This window comes from Ranitomeya variabilis, chromosome 1 (genome assembly GCF_051348905.1).
Source record: "Ranitomeya variabilis isolate aRanVar5 chromosome 1, aRanVar5.hap1, whole genome shotgun sequence".
NCBI classification, from domain to species: domain Eukaryota; kingdom Metazoa; phylum Chordata; class Amphibia; order Anura; family Dendrobatidae; genus Ranitomeya; species Ranitomeya variabilis.
In genome coordinates this window covers 405,592,187-405,616,486 of record NC_135232.1, presented here as the reverse complement: position 1 = coordinate 405,616,486, position 24,300 = coordinate 405,592,187, and the positions used below count along the sequence as shown (strand labels likewise).

Below are 24,300 nucleotides of genomic sequence, written 5' to 3'. Positions count from 1 at the left end.
CCTGCCATGGTTCAAGAGGAAGAATCATGCTTTCCGCAGCAAGATCATTTTCATGCATGATAATGCACCGTCTCATGCTGCAAAAAACATCTGCATCTCTGGCTGCTATGGGCATAAAAGAGGACAAACTTATGGTGTGGCCACCATCTTCCCCTGACCTCAACCCCATTGAGAACCTCTGGAGCATCATCAAAAGGAGTGTCTATGATGGCGGGAGGCAGTTCACATCTAAGCAACAGCTCTGGGAGGGTATTCTGTCCACATGCAAAACAACTGAAGCAGAAACCTTCCAAAAACTGACAAATTCAATGGACGAGAGAGTTGAGAAGCTACTTTCGAACAAGGGGTCCTATGTGCAAATGTAACATCACCTAGAATAAAGTTTTCACTTGAAAACTGTTTGATTTCATTTTGTAATAAGCTGATAATATGCTTATAACTTCACAATTGACCTTTTTTTGTTCAAAATAAAAAAAAAAGGTTGAAAACTCTGCTGTGCATAATAATTTGGAACATGCATTTTGAGTGTTTATTTTTTTTAAAAAGATACTGTTTTCATAGGCAGTTTTTTCCAAAACATTGCAATTATACTAGAATAGTAGATGACTGGAAAATAACAATGACTGCAATTCAGATAGGTAATTTAGAGAAAATATGAGGAAACATTATTTGCATAATAATTTGGAACAGTGTATATATATATTATATATATACATAGTGTGTGTGTGTGTGTGTGTGTGTGTGTGTGTGTGTGTGTGTGTGTGTGTGTGTGTGTGTGTGTGTGTGTGTGTGTGTGTGTATATATATGTGTTATATACACAGTACAGACCAAAAGTTTGGACACACTTTCTCATTTAAAGATTTTTCTGTATTTTCATGACTATGAAAATTGTACATTCGCACTGAAGGCATCAAAACTATGAATGAACACATGTGGAATTATATACTTACCAAAAAATTGTGAAAAAACTGAAATTATGTCTTTTATTCTAGGTTCTTCAAAGCAGCCACCTTTTTTTTTATGACCGCTTTGCACACTCTTGGCATTCTCTTGATAAGCTTGAAAAGGTAGTCACTGGGAATGGTCTTTCAACAATCTTGAAGGAGTTCCCAGAGATGCTTAGCACTTGTTGGCCCTTTTGCCTTCACTCTGCGGTCCAGCTCACCCCAAACCATCTCGATTGGGTTTAGGTCTGGTGACTCTGGATGCCAGGTCATCTGGCTTAGCACCCCATCACTCTCCTTCTTGGTCAAATAGCCCTTACACAGCCTGGAGGTGTGTTTGGAGTCATTGTCCTGTTGAAAAATAAATGATGGTCCAACTAAATGCAAACCGGATGGAATAGCATGCCGCTGCAAGATGCTGTGGTAGCCATGCTCGTTCAGTATGCCTTCAATTTTGAATAAATCCCCAACAGTGTGACCAGAAAAGCACCATCACACCACCTCCTCCATGCTTCACGATGGGAACAAGGTATGTAGAGTCCATCTGTTCACCTTTTCTGCTTCGCACAAAGACACGGTGATTGGAACCAAAGATCTCAAATTTGGACTCATCAGACCAAAGCACAGATTTCCACTGGTCTAATGTCCATTCATTGTGTTCTTTAGCCCAAACAAGTCTCTTCTGCTTGTTGCCTGTCCTTAGTAGTGGTTTCCTAGCAGCTATTTTACCATGAAGGCCTGCTGCACAAAGTCTACTCTTAAGAGATGTTGTAGAGGTGTGTCTGCTGCTAGAACTCTGTGGGGCATTGACCTGGTCTCTAATCTGAGCTGCGGTTAACCTGCGATTTCTGAGGCTGGTGACTCGGATAAACTTATCTTCAGAAACAGAAGTGACTCTTGGTCTTCCTTTCCTGGGGTGGTCCTCATGTGAGCCAGTTTCTTTGTAGCGCCTGATGGTTTTTGCCACTGCACTTCGGGACACTTTCAAAGTTCTCCCAATTTTTCGGACTGACTGACCTTCATTTTTTAAAGTAATGATGGCCACTCGTTTTTCTTTACTTAGCTGCTTTTTTCTTGCCATAATACAAATTCTAACAGTCTATTCGGTAGGACTATCAGCTGTGTATCCACCAGACTTCTGCACAACACAACTGATGGTCCCAACCCCATTTATAAGGCAAGAAATCCCACATATTAAACCTGAAAAGGCACACCTGTGAAGAAAAAACTATTCCCGGTGACAACCTCTTGAAGCTCATCAAGAGAATGCCAAGAGTGTGCAAAGCAGTCATCAAAGCAAAAGGTGGCTACTTTGAAGAACCTAGAATATAAGACATAATTTCAGATGTTTCACACTTTTTTGTTAAGTATATAATTCCACATGTGTTAATTCATAGTTTTGATGCCTTCAGCGTGAATGTACAATTTTCATAGTCATGAAAATACAGAAAAATCTTTAAATGAGGCGTGTCCAAACTTTTGATCTGTAAATATATATATATATATATATATATATATATATATATATATATATATATATATATATATATACATACATATACACACACACATATATACACACACACATATATATATATATATATATATATATATTATTTTTTTTTTTACACATATATATCTCTCCCTATCTATCTAATAGAAAAAAGAAGGCAGCACTCCAAAGTTTCTAAGTGCACAGTGCACTTAGAAACTTTGGAGTGCTGCCTTCTATTTTCTTTTTTCTTTTTGTGATGTGCACAGTGATGTGGGTTGATTAAACTTCACAACTTTTTTTCACTTTGAAACTTTGGAGTGCTGCCTTCTTTTTTCCATTTGGTATACATGTTGGATAGATGTGTGGACCATTCTATCCAGGAGGCCAGGCACCCACCGGTGAGCATTGTGCTGTTCCATTTTTCTTCTCTCTCTCTATATATACTGTATATCTCTCTATCTATATATCTTTCTCTCTATATATACACACTATATGTATATGTATATGTGTATGTGTGTGTGTGTGTGTGTGTGTGTGTGTGTGTGTGTGTGTGTGTGTGTGTGTGTGTGTGTGTGTGTATGTATGTGTATATGAATGTATGTGTTATATATACATATATAACACATATAATCATACATATGCACACACACATATGCACACACACATATATATACACACACACACACAGTATCTATCTATATCTATATACAGGTCCTTCTCAAAAAATTAGCATATAGTGTTAAATTTCATTATTTACCATAATGTAATGATTACAATTAAACTTTCATATATTATAGATTCATTATCCACCAACTGAAATTTGTCAGGTCTTTTATTGTTTTAATACTGATGATTTTGGCATACAACTCCTGATAACCCAAAAAACATGTCTCAATAAATTAGCATATTTCACCCGTCCAATCAAATAAAAGTGTTTTTTAATAACAAACAAAAAAACCATCAAATAATAATGTTCAGTTATGCACTCAATACTTGGTCGGGAATCCTTTGGCAGAAATGACTGCTTCAATGCGGCGTGGCATGGAGGCAATCAGCCTGTGACACTGCTGAGATGTTATGGAGGCCCAGGATGCTTCAATAGCGGCCTTAAGCTCATCCAGAGTGTTGGGTCTTGCGTCTCTCAACTTTCTCTTCACAATATCCCACAGATTCTCTATGGGGTTCAGGTCAGGAGAGTTGGCAGGCCAATTAAGCACAGTAATACCATGGTCAGTAAACCATTTACCAGTGGTTTTGGCACTGTGAGCAGGTGCCAGGTCGTGCTGAAAAATGAAATCTTCATCTCCATAAAGCATTTCAGCCGATGGAAGCATGAAGTGCTCCAAAATCTCCTGATAGCTAGCTGCATTGACCCTGCCCTTGATGAAACACAGTGGACCAACACCAGCAGCTGACATGGCACCCCACACCACTGACTGTGGGTACTTGACACTGGACCAGGCATTTTGGCATTTCCTTCTCCCCAGTCTTCCTCCAGACTCTGGCACCTTGATTTCCGAATGACATGCAAAATTTGCTTTCATCAGAAAAAAGTACTTGGGACCACTTAGCAACAGTCCAGTGCAGCTTCTCTGTAGCCCAGGTCAGGCGCTTCTGCCGCTGTTTATGGTTCAAAAGTGGCTTTACCTGGGGAATGCGGCACCTGTAGCCCATTTCCTGCACACGCCTGTGCACGGTGGCTCTGGATGTTTCCACACCAGACTCCGTCCACTGCTTCCTCAGGTTCCCCAAGGTCTGGAATCGGTCCTTCTCCACAATCTTCCTCAGGGTCCGGTCACCTCTTCTCATTGTACAGCGTTTTCTGTCACATTGTTTCCTTCCAACAGACTTACCATTGAGGTGCCTTGATACAGCACTCTGGGAACAGCCTATTTGTTGAGAAATTTCTTTCTGGGTCTTACCCTCTTGCTTGAGGGTGTCAATGATGGCCTTCTTGACATCTGTCAGGTCGCTAGTCTTACCCATGATGGGGGTTTTGAGTAATGAACCAGGCAGGGAGTTTTTAAAAGCCTCAGGTATCTTTTGCATGTGTTTAGAGTTAATTAGTTGATTCAGAAGATTAGGGTAATAGGTCGTTTAGAGAACCTTTTCTTGATATGCTAATTTATTGAGACAGGTTTTTTGGGTTATCAGGAGTTGTATGCCAAAATCATCAGTATTAAAACAATAAAAGACCTGACAAATTTCAGTTGGTGGATAATGAATCTATAATATATGAAAGTTTAATTGTAATCATTACATTATGGTAAATAAGGAAATTTAACACTATATGCTAATTTATTGAGAAGGACCTGTATATAATTGTCTAAGGGTCTGTCTGTCTGTCTGTCTGTCTGTCTGTCTGTCCTGGAAATCCCGCGTCTGATTGGTCGAGGCCGCCAGCATGGCGACGATGATGTCATAAAGGTTGCCTCGACCAATCAGCGACGGGCACAGTATCGACGTAGATGTCATAATGGTTGCCATGGCGACGATGATGTCATAAAGGTTGCCTCGACCAATCAGCGACGGGCACAGTCTGCCGCGAATTCTGGAATCATCATTGTCCATATACTACGGGGACATGCATATTCTAGAATACCCGATGCATTAGAATCGGGCCACAGTCTAGTATATATATATATATATATATATAATTGTTTAAGGGTTTTTCTGTCTGTCCTGGAAATCCCGCGTCTCTGATTGGTCGAGGCTGCCTGGGCCTCAACCAATCAGCGACGGGCACAGTATCGACGTAGATCTCATAATGGTTGCCATGGCGACGATGTCGTCATAAAGGTTGCCTCGACCAATCAGCGACGGGCACAGTCTGTAGCGAATTCTGGAATCATCATTGTCCATATACTACGGGGACATGCATAGTCTAGAATACCCGATGCGTTAGAATCGGGCCACAATCTAGTATATATATATATATATATATATATATATATATATATATATATATATGTGTGTGTGTGTGTGTGTGTGTGTGTGTGTGTGTGTGTGTGTGTGTGTGTGTGTGTGTGTGTGTGTGTGTGTGTGTGTGTGTGTGTGTGTGTGTGTGTGTGTGTGTGTGTGTGTGTGTGTGTGTACTAGCTGAAGAGGGCATAGTAAATATGCTGGGCATAGTAAATATCTGTGGTTAGTTATAGCACCTCACTTCTCTTATTTTCCCATCACGCCTCTCATTTTCCCCCTCACATCTCTCATTTTTTCCTTTACACCCTTCATTTTCCCCCTTACTCCTCATTTTGCACTCACACCTTTTCATTTTCACCTCACACCCCTCATTTTCACCTCACACCCCTCATTTTCACCTCACACCCCTCATTTTCACCTCACACCCCTCATTTTCACCTCACACCCCTCATTTTCACCTCACACCCCTCATTTTCACCTCACACCCCTCATTTTCACCTCACACCCCTCATTTTCACCTCACACCCCTCATTTTCACCTCACACCCCTCATTTTCACCTCACACCCCTCATTTTCACCTCACACCCCTCATTTTACCCTCAGTATATACATATACATGTTTGTCATCGCCCTTTCTTAGGGAGTGGCTGCGTGGCTAGATGTGGAGCATCTGTCGGGCCATAATGAACGGTGCAGAGCATTCACAAGAAAGTGTCCTTTCTTTTTCATTTTTAGGATTTGGGCAAAAGGATGGTAAGGATATTTCTTGGTTTCTAAGAAATTTTGATGCCACTTTAGGGCGGTAGGCTGGATCGGTTTGGAGGACTACTCTGTGTTCTAATATCCGGGTTAAAGGTGGGAATGCTGATAAAGCCTGTAAGTCACTGATCCTGCGGGCTGAGGTTAGTGCCACCAGTAGACAAGTTTTCAGGGAAATTATTTTTAGGGGTGCTTGCGATAAGGGTTCAAAAGGTGCCTTAGTTAGTGCAGTAAGCACCAGATTAAGATCCCAAGGAGGGGAAGTGTGGTGTATGACAGGCCTAGATCTGGATGAAGCCTTAATGAACCTTTTTACCCAGTGGTTCCCTGCCAGGTCGTGGTTGTAAAGGGCCCATAAAGCTGCGATTTGAACTTTTAGGGTACTTGTTGCCAAGCCTTTTTCTAGCCCTTTTTGAAGGAATTCTAGAATCTCCCAAATTGGGATCTCTTCTGTTAAGCTGACACCTGAACTAGAGAGGAATTTTTTCTAGACTTTGCCATATGCTCTCGTAGTTACCGGTTTTCTACTGGCCAATAGTGTTGAAACTAGATTTTGAGATAACCCCCTCCCAGTTAAAAGTTCCCTCTCAAATTCCATGCTGTCATGTGCAAACTTTTTATTTGTGGATGATTTATTGGTTCCTGGAACATATTTGGGATAGCTGGGAGGACCCAGGGATCTGATATGGACATTAGGCGAAGCCACGGAAACCACGTTCTTTTTGGCCAGAACGGGGCTATCATTATCACTCTTGCCCTGTCCTCCCTGATCTTCTTCAGAACTAGTGGAACTAGAGCTAATGGAGGAAAGGCGTAAGCCAGTTGGGAATTTGAAAGGCGTCTAGGGTCACTGGGTTCCTCCATGGATCTATTGAGCAGAATGCCTGAGTTTTCCAGTTTTGACTGTTCGCAAACAGATCTATATCTGGGGTTCCCCAATGATCTACTATGAGATTGAATATCTCCTGGTTTAACTCCCATTCTCCCTGTTTTAGTTGTGTTCTGCTTAGAAAATCTGCCTTCCGATTTTCTGTCCCTTTGATGTGAAGGGCTGTCAGGGAGAGCAGGTTGGTTTCTACTTGTGACAGAATAGCTTTCGTCACTTTCAGAGGATGTGACCTTGTTCCCCCCTGATGATTTAAATACGCCACTACAGCCCTGTTATCCGTCAGAATTCTCACGTGATGGGAATGGAGGGAGGTTAGAAAGTGGTTGAGAGCATACTTTACCGCTAACAGCTCTTTCATATTTGAAGTGAGGGATTTTTCTTCCCCTGACCATGGACCTTGAGCCACTTGACCTTTTAGGTGAGCCCTCAAACCCCATGGACTTGCATCCGTGGTTAGGGTTATTGAGACTGGCCATACCCATGGTACCCCCTTTGTGAGATTGGCCGGGTCTGTCCACCAAACTAAAGAAGCTATTGTTAGTGAAGATATTTTTATCGCTACTCTAAATCTCCCTTTGAGCGGCTTTCTGCTTCTAATACTTCCCACTGGAGATCTCTGGAATTACCCTGGGCCCATTGAACCACCGGAATGCAGGCTGTCATTGACCCTAGAATGGACATTGCTTTCCTCAGAGTAACGACTGGGGAATGTCTTAAATTGTCCACTAAATTTATCATGTTGGACACTTTTACATCTGGAAGGCGACATTCCCGTTTTACGGAATCCATTATAATCCCCAAGTATTGTTGTGTTTGAGTTGGGAAAATTCTGTATTTTTCTAGGTTTAGTAACCACCCTAGATTTGATAGGGCTGTCATCACTTTGTCTAGCTGCTGACTGCAATGGAGAGAAGATCTGCCCATCACTAGGAGGTTGTCCAGATAAGGGACAATCAACACATTCTGCTCCCTTATGTGGGCCATTACTTCTGCCATTAGTTTTGTGAATACCCTCGGGGCTATGGCAAGACCGAACGGAAGCACCCTGTATTGATAATGTTTCAGCTCCCCGTGCATCATCACTGCCAACCTGAGATATTTTTGAAAGTCTGGATGGATCGGCACATGGTAGTATGCGTCTTTCAGGTCTATGACAGTCATGAAGCAAGACGGATGAAGAGTTCTGACACATGACTTTATTGTTTCCATCTTGAAAGTTTCTGTCACTAGGTATTTGTTCAGCTTCTTCAGGTTTATTATTACTCTGAAAGTCCCGTCCGGCTTCGTCCGAAGAAAAAGGGGAGAGTAGAAACCTGTTGTCTCCTCCTGTTGTGGAACTTCCTGAAGGACATTTTTGGTTAGGAGATTGTGGACTTCTTCCTGGATGCTCAGCTGTTCGGTCTCGGATCTTCTTTGAGGTGTTATAATGAATTGATGGTGTGGCCTTGTATGAAATTTCGGCTTCAGGCCTGATTCTATTATGTTCAAAGTGCAGCTGCTCCCTGATATTTTTTTCCAGGCTTGGAGAAAGTATGTCAGTCTCCCTCCTACCTTCATTGGGGCTGTTTCTTATTATCTGGCTTGTTGAACATGAAGCCTCTCCCTTTGAATTTTTTATCTTCCCATCCATCTTTATGATTCTTTGGCGGACGTCTACGCATAAATTTCCTCTCTCGAAAGGGCCGCCTATACGATTGGTTGGGAAATCCTGGAAACGCTTTTTTCTTGTCTACAGCTTTTTCAAGGATATCGTCCAGAGTAGGTCCAAATAAAAATTCCCCTTCGCACGGTATGGAACATAGTTTTGCTTTTGTTTGCAAATCACCCGGCCAGCACTTCAGCCATAGTGCCCTTCTGGCTGCATTTGAAAATGAAGCCGATCTCGCTGTCAGTGTGACCGAGTCTATGGAGGCATCTGCCAAATATGCTGCAGCTCCCCTCATGACTGATACGGAGTCTAATATAGACTCCCTTGGAGTTTTATTTTTTAATTGGGTCTCCAGGTGATCCAGCCATACCATTAAGGCCCTTGCTGTGCATGTGGCAGCTATCACAGGTTTTAAACACCCACTAGCTGCTTCCCAGCATCCTTTTAAGAATACGTCAGCTCTTTTATCCATGGGGTCTTTAAGGGTCCCCATATCCTCAAAGGGTAGAGCGAATTTTTTCGACACTTTCGCAATAGCGACATCCAATTTTGGTGCTTTACCCCACGAGGAACAGGCTGGATCATCAAATGGATACTTCCTCTTAGGGGTCAAAAGGACTTTCTTATCTGGTCTTTTCCACTCTCTTTATTAGCGCCTGTATTTTTTTCATTTAACGGGAACACCCTACGTCTCTTTTGCTCAAGGCCTCCAAACATAAGGTCTTGTGCATTTTTTTTTAGCACGAGTATCTGTCAGCCCCATGGTGGTTCTAACCATTTTAACTAATGCATCCGTTTCCTCAATAGGAAAACAGTTACGTCCCCCTTCTGAGGATGAAGAGGATGAAGCTGAGGAAGATGTAGAGCTATCCGAACTATAATGGATACTATCTTCTTCGCTGGAACTGTAATTTGGGGATTTATTTCTGCGCTTCCTCTTACGGTTTTTTACCCCTTTTAGCGCATCTTCGACCTGGGTTTTTATTAGGTCTTTGAGCTCAGATGCAAATCTTAGGGTTTCTTTGTTTATAGTTTTCTGTATGCATAAAGCAAGGCAACTTCCGGTTTACCCAGAGGTGCCCTGCGCCACCCCGGAAGTGACCCCTGCGCATTAAGTGCCGCCGGACCTCGCGCGCGCGTGCGTCGGCTCCCGGAAGGGACGGAGGGATTGCTGCAGCCGCCGCTGCTTCCATCTTTGTGCCTCCTGTAGGTGACCGCCATCACCACGTCCCATGGGCCCAAAAAAACGGCGGTGCTGCACCAGGTAGCCGCCGCTACCTATTACCGTTTTTTTTTGTTTGTTTTTTTTGTTTTTTTTTCAAAGAAGAGGCAGGCTCGGATCCTCTTCACTGCCTCTTCCCCGCACGTCTCTACAGGGCCCGCCGACCCCGGAATCTTGCCTTCAGGGGGAGACTTCCATCTGAGACAGCGGCAGGGCCCCCCGCTGCCTGGATTCGGCCCGATGGTCCCTGGTATCCCGCGACGATCTGGTAAGCTGTAGGTTCCCCATCAGGGACAGGAAACCGAACTGAGGTGGAGGAGAGGTCCCGCCTTTTTAACCTGTGGGTTTCCTGTCCCTGAGGGCGGATCCCTCTCTCTCCATGGTGCTGTCATGGGGGTAAGAGAAAGGGGTATTCTTAAGTTCTCTTGAGCATGTCACAGCTCTGCAGTTAGATAACTTCCTGATTCCTTGGGAGGTGGGGACTCCTCCTTGAGTGATGGTTGTGGTCAAGAGCCCCCTCCGGCTACAAAAACAATAAAGGTGTATCAGTATTTTACCTGAGTCCACACTGTTATCTCTATATGCAAATATGGTTTTAACAGATATATATATATATATATATCACATGGCTCAGGAAAGTGGGAGCTGTGAGTATGAGAACTGTTTTTGAAACTGCCGATGTCGATTTCTGATTCTAAAGGACTGCTAAGGCTACGTTCACATTTGCGTTGTTGGGCGCAGCGTCGGCGACACAACCAACAACGCATGTACACATGTACGCATGTTTTGCGACGCATGCGTTGTCATAAGATCCTACAGATCGGGACTTTCGGCGCAGGGAAAACACTACAAGTAGCGTCCCCTGCGCCCTGTCCTGTGCATCTATAAGATGCATGCGTCATAAAACGCAGTACAACGCATACCGGCGCCCCCCATGTTAAAGATAGGGGCGCATGACGCATGCGTCGGTATGCGTCGACGACGCTGCGCCCAACGCAAATGTGAACGTAGCCTAAGAGCCCTGTCAGGAGGAGAGACGTGTCTAACTGCTTTATAGAAATTAACTGGCTGAAGAGAACCAATTGGGATGTTAAGAGTTAGCTTATCACCTAGAATGTAAATATTGCACACACACTTGGTCACAATGCTCTGGTGGCTGAGCTCCTTGGAAACAAGCTAAACCACAATGTAAAATAAAAGCTCTCACAGCAAGAGAATGAAAGCAGATGAAAAAGCAAGTCAATTGCAAACTTGCTTAGTTTCATGCTGTATAACTAACACAAATTAACAGCATGGGAATACACTGTTAATGAACATTAGACAACCCTTTAAAAGATGTTAAAGCCCTTGCGAGAATAGCCTCAAGCAAAGTGTTACTTTGGAAAGTCTGATTTTCTTTGTACGTCTAACATTTAAATTGTAATATGCTGCAATGCATGTTGGTATCATATTATTAATGATAAAACCAGCCAGGAAACAAAAGAACATACACAGGTAAAATATTTGTAACTTAGGGATGCATTTCAATTTTAATTGAAGTATAAATAAGTCAATAACTTACTTCATCATAAAGGCTTCCATTTACATCTGCACCATAGATAGGAGCAACAAAAGTTAAATTTTTCCAATATTTCCTTTCCAAATCTTCATAATCCATGTATCTTGGTGTACAATATCTGAAAACACATCAGAATCAAAATAACCTTTAAATCCTGTCCCACTATTCATTTGTAAAACATGTAACAATATGTGTGAGTAGTAAGGGTGCATTGACAGTTTTGCTGCATCAAACTGCTGCGTTTTTGTCGCACTCCCTGAAAATCATGTCTAACCCTCACTAACTTCAATGCTCCCTTTCTCACATAAATTTGCAAGGCTGGGAAAGACAGGTGACAGATTAGTCTATGCACTGAATATCTGTAAAAAGGGGAAACCTATTAAAACCATATCTTTTTCCTTGGCATTTTGAAAATAGTAATTATAGATTGATTCAGCTTATCTCTGCCCGTGATGACCTTCCAGTTCTCCAATATTTTCCCTTTTGAATCAATTTAGATACTGCCTTTCCAGGAGTAAGGCCGGTTTCACATTTGGGGTTGTGTCCGCAGCGTTTCTGACACATACATCCGAATGAGTCTTGATTTCATATCTTTTACATTGTGGACGCAGGTACGTTTGACTGCCTTTGCTTACGCATGCGTCGTTTCGCGGTGTACGGCTGGGCGCGGCTAACGCACCATGTTACAATTTTTTAGGTGTCAAATTTTCACCGCCAAAGATATGCGGACGCTTGCAGGAGTGCATGAAAACGCATTACAGTCTATGGGAATGCATAGGAACACAAGGACATGCATTCGCTTGCGTTTGCACACGCATGCGTTTTCTGACTAAAGTCCAGGAACTGGTTTAAGCCACCACCTAAACAAACAAAGATGTATAAAAATAAGGTGTGGGCACTAGAAGTCCATTATTTCCTGACTCGTGCAATTGGAAGCAAGCTGATTCTGTGGGAAGGCTCTGCTATTACAAAATGTGAGTATACAAGCTGATGTCTGTTTTTTTTCCTCCCTGCAGTCTGTACTTATTTCTGTCTCTTTCTTGCAGCATTTATCACCATGGCCTCAAGTCCAGAGCACACCGAACAGGAGACTGAAGTGAGTACATTTGGTAGTGATTGGAAAGTATTCACTGTCACTATAAGGCTGGGGTCACACATGCGTGTTTTACGTACGTAAGAGCGCAAAAACTACGTGCGTAAAACTCGCATTACATACGGCACAATGCTTCTCAATGGGGCTGCTCCTATTAGCCGTATATTACGGTTCAGTATTATACGGCTTTCTACGGCCGTACAAAATCGCAGCATGCTGCGTTTGTCAGCGTATTGCGCAAATAATACGCCAATGAAAGTCTATGGGGGCGAGAAAAATACGGATTCCACACGGACCTGCAGTGTGACTTGCGAGAAATACGCAGCGGTGTTAGTGAAAAGTCGGTAATTCAATTGCCGGCTTTTTCCTTCTTCACAAACCCGACATGATATGAGACATGGTTTACATACAGTAAACCATCTCATATCCCCATTTTTTTTGCATATTCCACACTACTAATGTTAGTAGTGTGTATGTGCAAAATTTGTGCACTGTAGCTGCTAAAATAAAGGGTTAAATTGCGGAAAAAATTGGCGTGGGCTCCCGCGCAATTTTCTCCGCCAGAGTGGTAAAGCCAGTGACTGAGGGCAGATATTAATAGCCAGGAGAGGGTCCATGGTTATTGGCCCCCCCGTGGCTAAAAACATCTGCCCCCAGCCACCCCAGAAAAGGCACATCTGGAAGATGCGCCTATTCTGGCACTTGGCCACTCTCTTCCCACTCCCTGTAGCGGTGGGATATGGGGTAATGAAGGGTTAATGCCACCTTGCTATTGTAAGGTGACATTAAGCCAGATTAATAATGGAGAGGTGTCAATTATGTCACCTATCCATTATTAATCCAATTGTAGGAAAGGGTTAAAACACACACACACACACACACGATTAAAAAGGATTTTAATGAAATAAACACAGCGGTTGTTGTAATAATTTATTGTTCTCGCAATCCATTTGCAAACCCTCGCTTGGTAAAATAATAAACGCACAAGATACATACCTTCTGATGTCAGATCACGTCCCACGAAGTAATCCATCTGAAGGGGTTAACTAATATTACAGGCACGAGCCCTGCTAAATGCAGCTGTGCTCCGTGCCTGTAATCCCCGGCGAATGAATGAAATGTAGGTCATTGACCTACATTTCCTTCAGTCGCGGTGATGCGCCCCCTGGTGGATGTTTTCATATGACCTGGTGCGTGGGAAAAAGTTCCCAGGCTGCAGTTCATGAGAACATCCACCAGAGGGCGCCTCACCGCGACTCAATGTAAGTACAGATCCAGCTTTCCTTTCAGCACCCGGGGATTACAGGCACGAGCACACAGCTGCATTTGCAGGGCTCCTGCCTGTAATATTAGTTAACCCCTTCAGATGGATTACCTCGTTGGACGTGATCTGACATCAGAAGGTATGTATCTTGTGCGTTTATTATTTTGCCAAGCGAGGGCCTGGAAATGGATTGCGAGAACAATAAATTATTACAACAACCGCTGTGTTTATTTCATTAAAATCCTTTTTAATCTTGTGTGTGTGTTTTTTAACCCTTTCCTACAATTGGATTAATAATGGATAGGTGTCATAATTGACGCCTCTCCATTATTAATCTGGCTTAATGTCACCTTACAATAGCAAGGTGGCATTAACCCTTCATTACCCCATATCCCACCGCTACAGGGAGTGGGAAGAGAGTGGCCAAGTGCCAGAATAGGCGCATCTTCCAGATGTGCCTTTTCTGGGGTGGCTGGGGGCAGATGTTTTTAGCCACGGGGGGCCAATAACCATGGACCCTCTCCTGGCTATTAATATCTGCCCTCAGTCACTGGCTTTACCATTCTGGCGGAGAAAATTGCGCGGGAGCCCACGCCAATTTTTTCCGCCATTTAACCCTTTATTTTAGCAGCTACAGCGCTGAAATTTTGCACATACACACTACTAACATTAGTAGTGTGGAATATGCAAAAAAAAGGGGGATATGAGATGGTTTACTGTATGTAAACCATGTCTCATATCCTGTCGGGTTTGTGCAGGAGAAATGAGAAGCCGGCAATTGAATTACCGGCTGTTCACAGATATCGCGCTGAATGAAATCTAAATACAGAATATATATATATATATGTGTCTCAATGATATATATATATATATATATATATACTGTATATATGTTTTCCCGAACATTTGAGCACATAAATCCATTAGATGTCGGTTTTGCAAGCCTGCGTGAAAATCTCGCAGTACGGATGCCATACGGATTACATACGGAGGATGCCATGCGCAAAATACGCTGACACACCCTGACTACGGATCAATATTTTGGGAACATTTCTCCGTATTACGGCCGTAGTACGGACGTATAATACGTGGCGTATTGTCTTACGCCATGTGTGACTCCAGCCTTACACGTGGCAAAATCATGTATTTTCTTTAACAGAACACTTCAACTGCAGAGGAGCAGGAGCAGCAGACTTCGGCCCAAGTTCTAGTGGCAAGACAGCATGTAAGTATTCTTGACTGTCTGTATTTATTTATTTAAATCTGTCCAACATTAACCCGTTCCCGACATGCCCCATACTAGTACGGCGCATGTCAGGTCCCCTGCTTTGATGTGGGCTCCGGCGTTGAGCCCACATCAAAGTCGCGACATGTCAGCTGTTTTGTACAGCTGACATGTGCGCACAATAGCGGCGGGGAAATCACGATTCACCCGCCGCTATTAACCTGTTAAATGCCGCTGTCAAACGCTGACAGCGGCATTTAACCAACGCTTGGCCGGAAATGACCTCATGCATCAGGATGGTAACCATAGAGGTCCTTGAGACCTCTATGGTTACTGATGCCGGCCCGCTGTGAGCGCCCCCCTGTGGCACACCTGCATTTCAGCTACATAGCAGTGATCTGATGATGTAGCTGAGCCGATCGAGTTGTGCCAGCTTCTAGCCTCCCATGGAGGCTATTGAAGCATGGCACAAGTTAAAAAAAAAAAAAAAAGGTTTTTAAAAAATATGAAAAAAATAAAAAAAATATAAAAGTTTAAATCACCCCCCTTTCGCCCCATCTTAAATATATAAAAAAAAAACAAAAAAAAAAAAAAAAACTTGCACATATTTGGTATCACCGAGTTCAGAATCGCCCAATCAATAAAAAAAAAAAAAAAAGATTAACCTGATCGCTAAACGGCGTAGTGAAAAAAAAAAAATGAAACGCCAGAATTACATTTTTTTTTGTCACCCTGACATTGTATTAAAATGCAATAACGGGCGATCAAAAGAACGTATCTGCACAAAAGTGGTATCATTAAAAACGTCAGCTCGGCATGCAAAAAATAAGCCCTCACCTGACCCCTGATCACGAAAAACGGGTATCTGCTAAAAAAAAAAAAAAAAAAAAAAAGCTCCATTTTCAAAGTTTTGAATTTTTTTCTCCACTTAAATAAAAAAAGAACCTAGACATGTTTGGTGTCTATGAACTCATAATGACCTGGAGAATCATAATGGCAGGTCAGTTTTAGCATTTAGTGAAGCTAGCAAAAAAGCCAATCAAAAAACAAGTGTGGGATTGCACTTTTTTTGCAATTTCACCGCACTTGGAATTTTTTTCCCGTTTTCTGTTACACGGCATGGTAAAACCAATGGTGTCGTTCAAAAGTACAACTCGTCCTGCAAAAAATAAGCCCTCACATGACCATATTGACAGAAAATAAAAAAAGTTATGGCTCTGGGAAGGAGGGGAGCGAAAAAAAGAAAACAAGAACGAAAAAGGGCCGCAGCGGGAAGGGGCTAATGTCTTTCTTTAATTTCTAGGTTCCACAACGGAAGGAAGAAGCAATAGTCAATGACCTCATCAAACTTGTGCAGGAGCTGTGGAATGAGGTGGCCCAAGCGCTGATGGATGACTGGAACAATACCACGCCACGAGTCAGAAAATTTAAGTATTGCAATGTGGTCTGATGCGGCAGTGAACCTGAAGGCCTTGATCACACAACCGTGTGTGACGCGATAAACTCCTGCAAGTTTCTCACATCGCACACGGTTGTGTGATCCCGGCCTAAAGTGCACTGTTTACAGGTCACTCATGCAAGAGTTTATTCACTTGAGCTCAGACTTCCAGAATGGTCCGAAGGAGCTGAGAGATAGACTGGAAAGTGGTCTGACCCATATTAACCCCTTCATGACCCAGCCTATTTTGGCCTTAATGACCTTGCCGTTTTTTGCAATTCTGACCAGTGTCCCTTTATGAGGTAACAACTCAGGAACGCTTCAACGGATCCTAGCGGTTCTGAGAATGTTTTTTCGTGACATATTGGGCTTCATGTTAGTGGTATATTTAGGTCGATAATTTTTGCGTTTGTGAAAAAAATGCAAATTTGGCTAAAATGTGGAAATTTTCAAATTTTGAATTTTTATTCTGTTAAACAAGAGAGTTATGTGACACAAAATAGTTAATAAATAACATTACCAACATGTCTACTTTACATCAGCACAATTTTGTAAACAAATTTTTTTTTTGCTAGGAAGTTATAAGGGTTAAAATTTGACCAGCGATTTCTCATTTTTACAACGAAATTTACAAAACCATTTTTTTTTTTTAGGGACCACCTCACATTTGAAGTCAGTTTGAGGGGTCTATATGGCTGAAAATACCCAAAAGTGACACCATTCTAAAAACTGCACCCCTCAAGGTACTCAAAACCACATTCAAGAAGTTTATTAACCCTTCAGGGGCTTCACATCAGCAGAAGCAATATGGAAGGAAAAAATGAACATTTAACTTTTTAGTCACAAAAATTATCTTTAAGCAACAATTCTTTTATTTTTCCCAAGGGTAAAAAGAGAAACTGGACCCCAAAAGTTATTGCACAATTTGTCCTGAGTACGCCGATACCCCATATGTGGGGGGGAACCACTGTTTGGGCGCACGACAGGGCTCGGAAGGGAAGGAGCGCCATTTGACTTTTTGAATTAAAAATTGGCTCCAATCTTTAGCGGACACCATGTCGCGTTTGGAGAGCCCCCGTGTGCCTAAACATTGGAGCTCCCCCACAAGTGACCCCATTTTGGAAACTAGACCCCCCAAGGAGCTCATCTAGATGCATAGTGAGCACTTTGAACCCCCAGGTGCTTCACAAATTGATCCGTAAAAATGAAAAAGTACTTCTATTTTCTTTTCCCACAAAAAATTTCTTTTATCCTCAATTTTTTCATTTTCACATGGGCAACAGGATAAAATGGATCCTAAAATGTGTTGGGCAACTGCTCTTGAGTACGCCGATACCTCATATGTGGTCACAAACCACTGTTTGTGTACACGGCAGGGCTCGGAAGGGAAGGAGCGCCATTTTACTTTTGAATGAAAAATTAGCTCCAATCGCTAGCGGACACCATGTCGCGTTTGGAGAGCCCCTGTGTGCCTAAACATTGGAGCTCCTCCACATGTGACCCCATTTTGGAAACTAGACCTCCCATGGAACTAATCTAGATGTGCAGTGACCACTTTAAACCCCCAAGTGCATCACAGACGTTTATAACGCAGAGCTGTGAAAATAAAATATCATTTTTCTTTCCTCAAAAATTATTATTTAGCCCGCAATTTTTTATTTTCATAAGAGTAACAGGAGAAATTGGACCCCAAAAATTGTTGTCCAGTTTATCCTGAGTACGCCGATACCCCATATGTGGGGGTAAACCACTGTTTGGGCACACGTCGAGGCTCGGAAGGGAAGTAGTGACTTTTGAAATGCAGACTTTGATGGAATGGTCCGCGGGCGTCACGTTGCGTTTGTAGAGCCCCTGATGTGCCTAAACAGTAGAAACCCCCCACAAGTGACCCCATTTTGGAAACTAGATCCCCCAAGGAACTTATCTAGATATGTGGTGAGCACTTTGACCCCCAAAGTGCTTAGCAAAAGTTTACAACGCAGAGCCGTGAAAATAAAAAATCATTTTTCTTTCCTCTAAAATTATGTTTTAGCAAGCAATTTTTTAGTTTCACAAGGGTAGCAGGAGAAATTGGACCCCAATAATTGTTGCCCAGTTTGTCCTGAGTATGCGGTTACCCCATATGTGGGGGTAAACCACTGATTGGGCGCATGTCGGGGCTTGGAAGGGAGGGAGCACCATTTGACTTTTTGAACGCAAGATTGGCTGGAATCAATGGTGGCGCCATGTTGCGTTTGGAGACCCCTGATGTGCCTAAACAGTGGAAACCCCTCAATTCTAACTCCAACACACCCCTAACTCTAATCCCAGCTCTAGCCATAACCCTAATGACAACCCTAACCCCAACACACCCCTAACCACAACCCTAACCCCGACACACCCATAACCCTAATCCCAACCCTAATCCCAACCCTAACCCTAACCCCAACCCCAACCACAACCCTAACCCCAACACACCCCTAACCATAACCCTAAACCACAGGCCTAATCTTAACCCTATTTCCAATCCTAGCCTTAGGGTTAGGGTTGGAATTAGGGCTATGTGCCCACGTTGCGGATTCGTGTGAGATTTTCCTGCACCATTTTTGAAAAATCCGCAGGTGAAAGGCACTGCGTTTTACCTGCGGATTTACCGCGGATTTCCAGTGTTTTTTGTGCGGATTTCAGCTGCGGATTCCTATTGAAGAACAGGTGTAAAACGCTGCGGAATCCGCACAAAGAATTGACATGTTGCGGAAAATACAACACAGCGTTTCCGCGTGGTATTTTCCGCACCGTGGGCACAGTGGATTTGGTTATCCATAGGTTTACATGGTACTGTAAACCTGACGGAAAACTGCTACGAATCCACAGCGGCCAATCCGCTGCGGATCCGCAGCCAACTCCGCACCGTGTGCACATAGCCTAATTCTAACCCTAACCCTAGCCCTAACCCTAACCCTAGCCCTAGCCCTAGCCCTAGCCCTAGCCCTAGCCCTAGCCCTAGCCCTAACCCTAGTGCAGAAAAAAAATTATATATTTTCTTTATTTTATTATTGTCCCTACCTATGGGGGTTATAAGGGGGGGGGGGGGGGGTTCATTTACTATTTTTTTTATTTTGATCATTGTGATAAGTTTATCACAGTGATCAAAATATACTTGGAACGAATCTGCCGGCCGATTCGGCGGGCGCACTGCGCATGCGCCCGCCATTTTGGAAGATGGCGGTGCCCATGGAGAAGACGGATGGACTCCGGGAGGCTCAGTGAGTATGAGGGGGAGGGGGGAATCGGAGCACGGGGGGGTGGATCGGAGCACGGGGGTGGATCGGAGCACGGGGGGTGGTTCGGAGCACGGGGGGTGGATCGGAGCACGGGGGGTGGATCGGAGCACGGGGGGGTGGATCGGAGCACGGGGGGGTGGGCAGGAGAACGGGGGAGCGGACGGAGGGGACTACGGGACAGATCGGAGGACAGGGGAGGCGATCGGTGGCTGTGAGGGGGGGCACATCAGGGTTTCCAGCCATGGCCGATGATATTGCAGCATCGGCCATGGCTGGATTGTAATATTTCACCACTTTTTATAGGTGAAATAATACGAATTGGTCTGATTGGCTGTTGAAAGTGCAACAGCCAATCAGAGCGATCGTAGCCACGAGGGGGTGAATCCACCCCCTCTGGGCTGTAGTACCACTCCCCCTGTCCCTGCTCGGGTCGGGTGAAATTGGAGTTAACCCTTTCACCCGATCTGCAGGAACACGATCATTCCATGACGCCACATAGGCGTCACAGGTCGGATTGGCACCGACTTTCATGACGCCTACGTGGCGTCAAAGGTCGGGAAGGGGTTAAAAACACACTTTTCCAGGATGTCAACCAACGCCTTGACAGTCTGGAAGCTGACCTCCAGAGACCGGCCCACCATTTTTTATAATAAAATAGAGCAGGGCATGTCGGAACACCTTACGCCTGAACTCCAGCTCAATGTGATGTAGGCCTGCAATGCTGCTTACGTTCAGGCTATGCAGCAGACTCGGTATTTACAGCAGCCACAGGTGGTATTTCCACCTGCACCACCACTAAGACACTTAACCTCATTAACGAGTTCTGCTGCATACCACTGTACAGCCACCACCATGCCCAGTCCTGCCGCACACCACTACACCGCCATCACCATGCCAGGTGCTGCTGAAAGCCACTCCACCACGCCAGGTGCTGCTGAAAGCCACTCCACCACCATGCCGAGTCCTAGTGGTTCAGTAAACTGCACGTCCGTCTACCGCCACCACCATGGTGGTTCAGCAAACTGCACGGCCGTCCACCGCCACCACCATGGCGGTTCAGCAAACTGCATGGCCGTCCACCGCCACCACCATGGCGGTTCAGCAAACTGCATGGCCGTCCACTACCACGCCGATTAAGGATTATGCACGGCCGTCCCGTTCCACCACCATGCCGGTTCCGGATCCCACCACTCCCACCCTCCCAAGGAGACGAAGAAGCCACCAGCCTACTCATGGCAAACCAAAAAAGAAGAAACGGGCAAAAAGAACTGTCGTACTACCTCCACCCTCACCTCCCAATGTGTTGCCCAGTTTGTCTCTCCCTTCCAATGTGTCTCTCCCGTCCCATGCTTCCACTCCTAATGTGTTTACTTCCATCCTTGACCTCCCAGACCCCACAAATTTAGTAGGCCCTTCCCCTGGGACCCCTTCATAGTCCACACCTAGCTAATCCTCCCAGCTCCACATTCCCCAGGCCCATAACATTTCCCCCTCATTGCCTCGTAAAATATAATTTTTTTGTTTGTGTTAAATAAATTTGTATTTTTCCCCTATCACTGTTTTTTCTTTGTCTCTTGCGTCGCTGGCAACACACACCGTGCGCTGTCTACACACAGTGTTTTTGCCAGCTCATGCTCCATGACACAATATGCTGCCCCTCTTCTTTATTTGCTTTACACCGCAGCCTTGCTTCAAGTGTCTGTCATGGAGCTATGAGGTGGTAAGAACACAAAGGACTAAAAAAAATAAATAAAATAAATTATATATATCTATCTATCTATATATATCTATCTATCTATCACAAAGGGTCAGCAATGCACACCTGCCCATGTGTCAGCATTAATGCACTCAGGATGCTGGGTTTTCTGCATCCTGAGTGCACTAGTTCTGACACACAGGCAGGTGAGTAAATTTATGAGGTAGGTTAGCTCCATCATCTCTTCAGTCTGCATTAATCTATTGGACTATAGAAATGCTGACTGAAGAGACGATGGAGCTAATCCAAGGTCACCTATGGGTGACATAACTCAATTTGGTTTAAATCCACTCCCCGTCTCATGCAATCTGCATGAGACAGGGAGTGGATTTTATGAAGACTGCAGTTGTGAACCGGTGATCACCTTATTTAACTGTAAAAAAAAGTATTGTAATGTAGAGGGCACTTGGAACAGGTGTTTCACTAGAGGTTTTATTTTCAGCAAACATTAAAGGTACATTTTAACATTCCAGGTACATAACATTACAAGAACATTTTACTAAACCATTTAATCTTGCCATGCCACACGTCCAATCTCAGAAACAAAGTAGGCAGCAAACGTATTCCTCATTTGGACAACTTCAACTGTTGTCCTCAGAGGATGATGATGGTAATCTGGTAATGGGTTACAAACAGGTTCATCAAGTTCAATGTTGGGTCGCTCTTTAGCCATTATATAGTTGTGCAGAACCACCTCATCGACTGTCTCAATTTTTAGATTAATGGCTGTCCCTAAAATGCTCCATTTTGAGACAAGGATACCAAAGGCACATTCAGCAGATCTTCTTGCCCTGGTCAGTCTGTAATTAAAAATCCTTTTTGTGTGGTTCAAGTCCCAACTGGAGTATGGTTTCAGGAGGTTTTCACACATCTGAAAGGTCTCATCCTCAACCACAACAAATGGCATTGGCGGGCTTTCAGTGTTAGGAAGAGGTCGTAGCAGGGGGAATTCGAAATGATTCCCATACAACTGTTGGCCCATGTCCGAGTTTTTAAATGTCTGGGAGTCATTACCACGGCCAAAAGATACGTCCACGGCAACAAAGCTACTGTCCGCAGTTGCAATCGCCATGAGCACTATCGAAAAATATTTTTTAGAATTAAAGTACTCGGATCCAGTTCCAGCTGGTTTGGTAATCCGAATAGGTTTTCCATCCACTGCTCCCAAGCAGCTGGGGAAATTACAAACTTCCAAGAATTTAGGAGTTTCCTGCCAGATGTCCGTGGTGGGTAGGGGGATAAATTCCTCACAGAGAACATCCCACAAAGCCCAGCAGGTGTCTGCGACAATCCCAGAAAGTGTTGAAATTCCAATCCAGAACGGGAAATGGAGTGATGATAGGCTCTCTTCGCCAGGAATCTGCGGAACAGAGAAAAAAAAAAAATTTCAGAATAATCATATTTATGACCGGGGTTTTGCAAAACAGAAAATGGAAAAAAAAATGTAACATACATTGCAGAACAATAAGCATTATGACAGGCGTTCATGTTTAAAATATTACATACCTTAGTGTCACCAGCAGACGTTCCACAGCAGGAATCACTCTACAGAGCTGAGTGTCCTGCCTGCTGATGGCTCCTTGTACAGGAAGCAGAAAATCCTTGAAGCTCTCGAAACATCCTCGTGTACTCAAAAATATTTCTCCGGGTTTTCACAGAGCTCACTATATAAGAAGTGGAAGGCTCCACGGCTCTGTCGGAGTTCAACAATGGGGTGTTGCCAAAAGCGCCAACGCCATTTTCTCTGTCTTTCTCTTTTCCGTTCTTGCTCACAAGCAAATGCAAAGGCAAGAAACAAGTTGACATCCAAATCCAGATTCCGATAGAAACTCTCCATGCGAAAATCCATCTCGAACGCTTGCCCATAAAAAGGGCAAACTCATGCAAACGCAGTGTTTTCCCGTCATGCATAAGCTGATGCGGATAAAAAAAACGCAGCGACACGCTGCGGACTCAACCGCAAATGTGAAAATAGCCTAAGATTATACGGTAACTGTGCTGTGTAGTGTGCAAAAATTTACATATTACCAGGAAAACCACACAAGCTCGCCAGGGCATAATTGATTATTAAGCTGTCCACTCCTATAAATAAACCAATCTTATAATAAACGTATGGAAACCCTTTGCAAGACTAACGATATGTTCACATGTGTTTTTTTGTTTTTGGTTTTTTGTTATGTTATTGAGCATCAGCAAAGGCTGAGAATCCAGAATTCTCAAGCAGACAAAATGGTTTTTTTTTCCTGACAGATTTGGACAACTGCTGGGTTTTTGCAAACTGCAGCATGTCACTTCTATAAGCATTTTTGCAGCGTTTTTCATCCATAGAAAGCAATAAGTGCTGTCTCTCCAGTAAGTCTCATGCAGTTTGTGAACTGCCGGCTGCTTCAGAGTTTCATGGAGCGTGCTAGAGGTCACAAAATCAAAGTAAGTCTATGAGCGCATCGTTCTGGTTCTCAGACTTGCATTGAGAGCTTGTGACTTGGCTTCTGAGCTCCAGCCAGTCAGGAGCTGTGATCGAAAGATGGTGCTGCAGGACCTGAACAAGAAAATGGTGAAGATGCCGGAAGGTGAGTATATGACATGGGCATAAGATAAGGGCATGTGGTATATATATATATATATATATATATATATATATATATATATATATATATATAATGCTGGGGTGGTGCTTTAAGATTCAATTGCAAACCACATCTTTTATTTTGCAGAAATTTAGCTTGGGCTACACATCACGTGTCATGCGACACTATAATCATATTGAAGCATTGGATGTAATGATCTTCTATGATGTGCTGCTGTGTTGCAGCCTGTGACTGA

At 43.6% G+C, this 24,300-nt stretch overlaps 1 protein-coding gene across 3 annotated transcripts in view; it reads right to left on the bottom strand.

The window, feature by feature from the left end:
- KDM4C (lysine demethylase 4C) overlaps positions 1-24,300 on the bottom strand; it is a 595,853-nt gene that overhangs the window by 489,442 nt on the left and 82,111 nt on the right. For all 3 annotated transcript variants that reach the window (XM_077249185.1, XM_077249188.1, XM_077249186.1), the window contains one exon: positions 11,442-11,556. In XM_077249185.1, the coding sequence (XP_077105300.1) occupies positions 11,442-11,556 (115 nt within the window). The remainder of the gene's footprint in view (positions 1-11,441; positions 11,557-24,300) is intronic.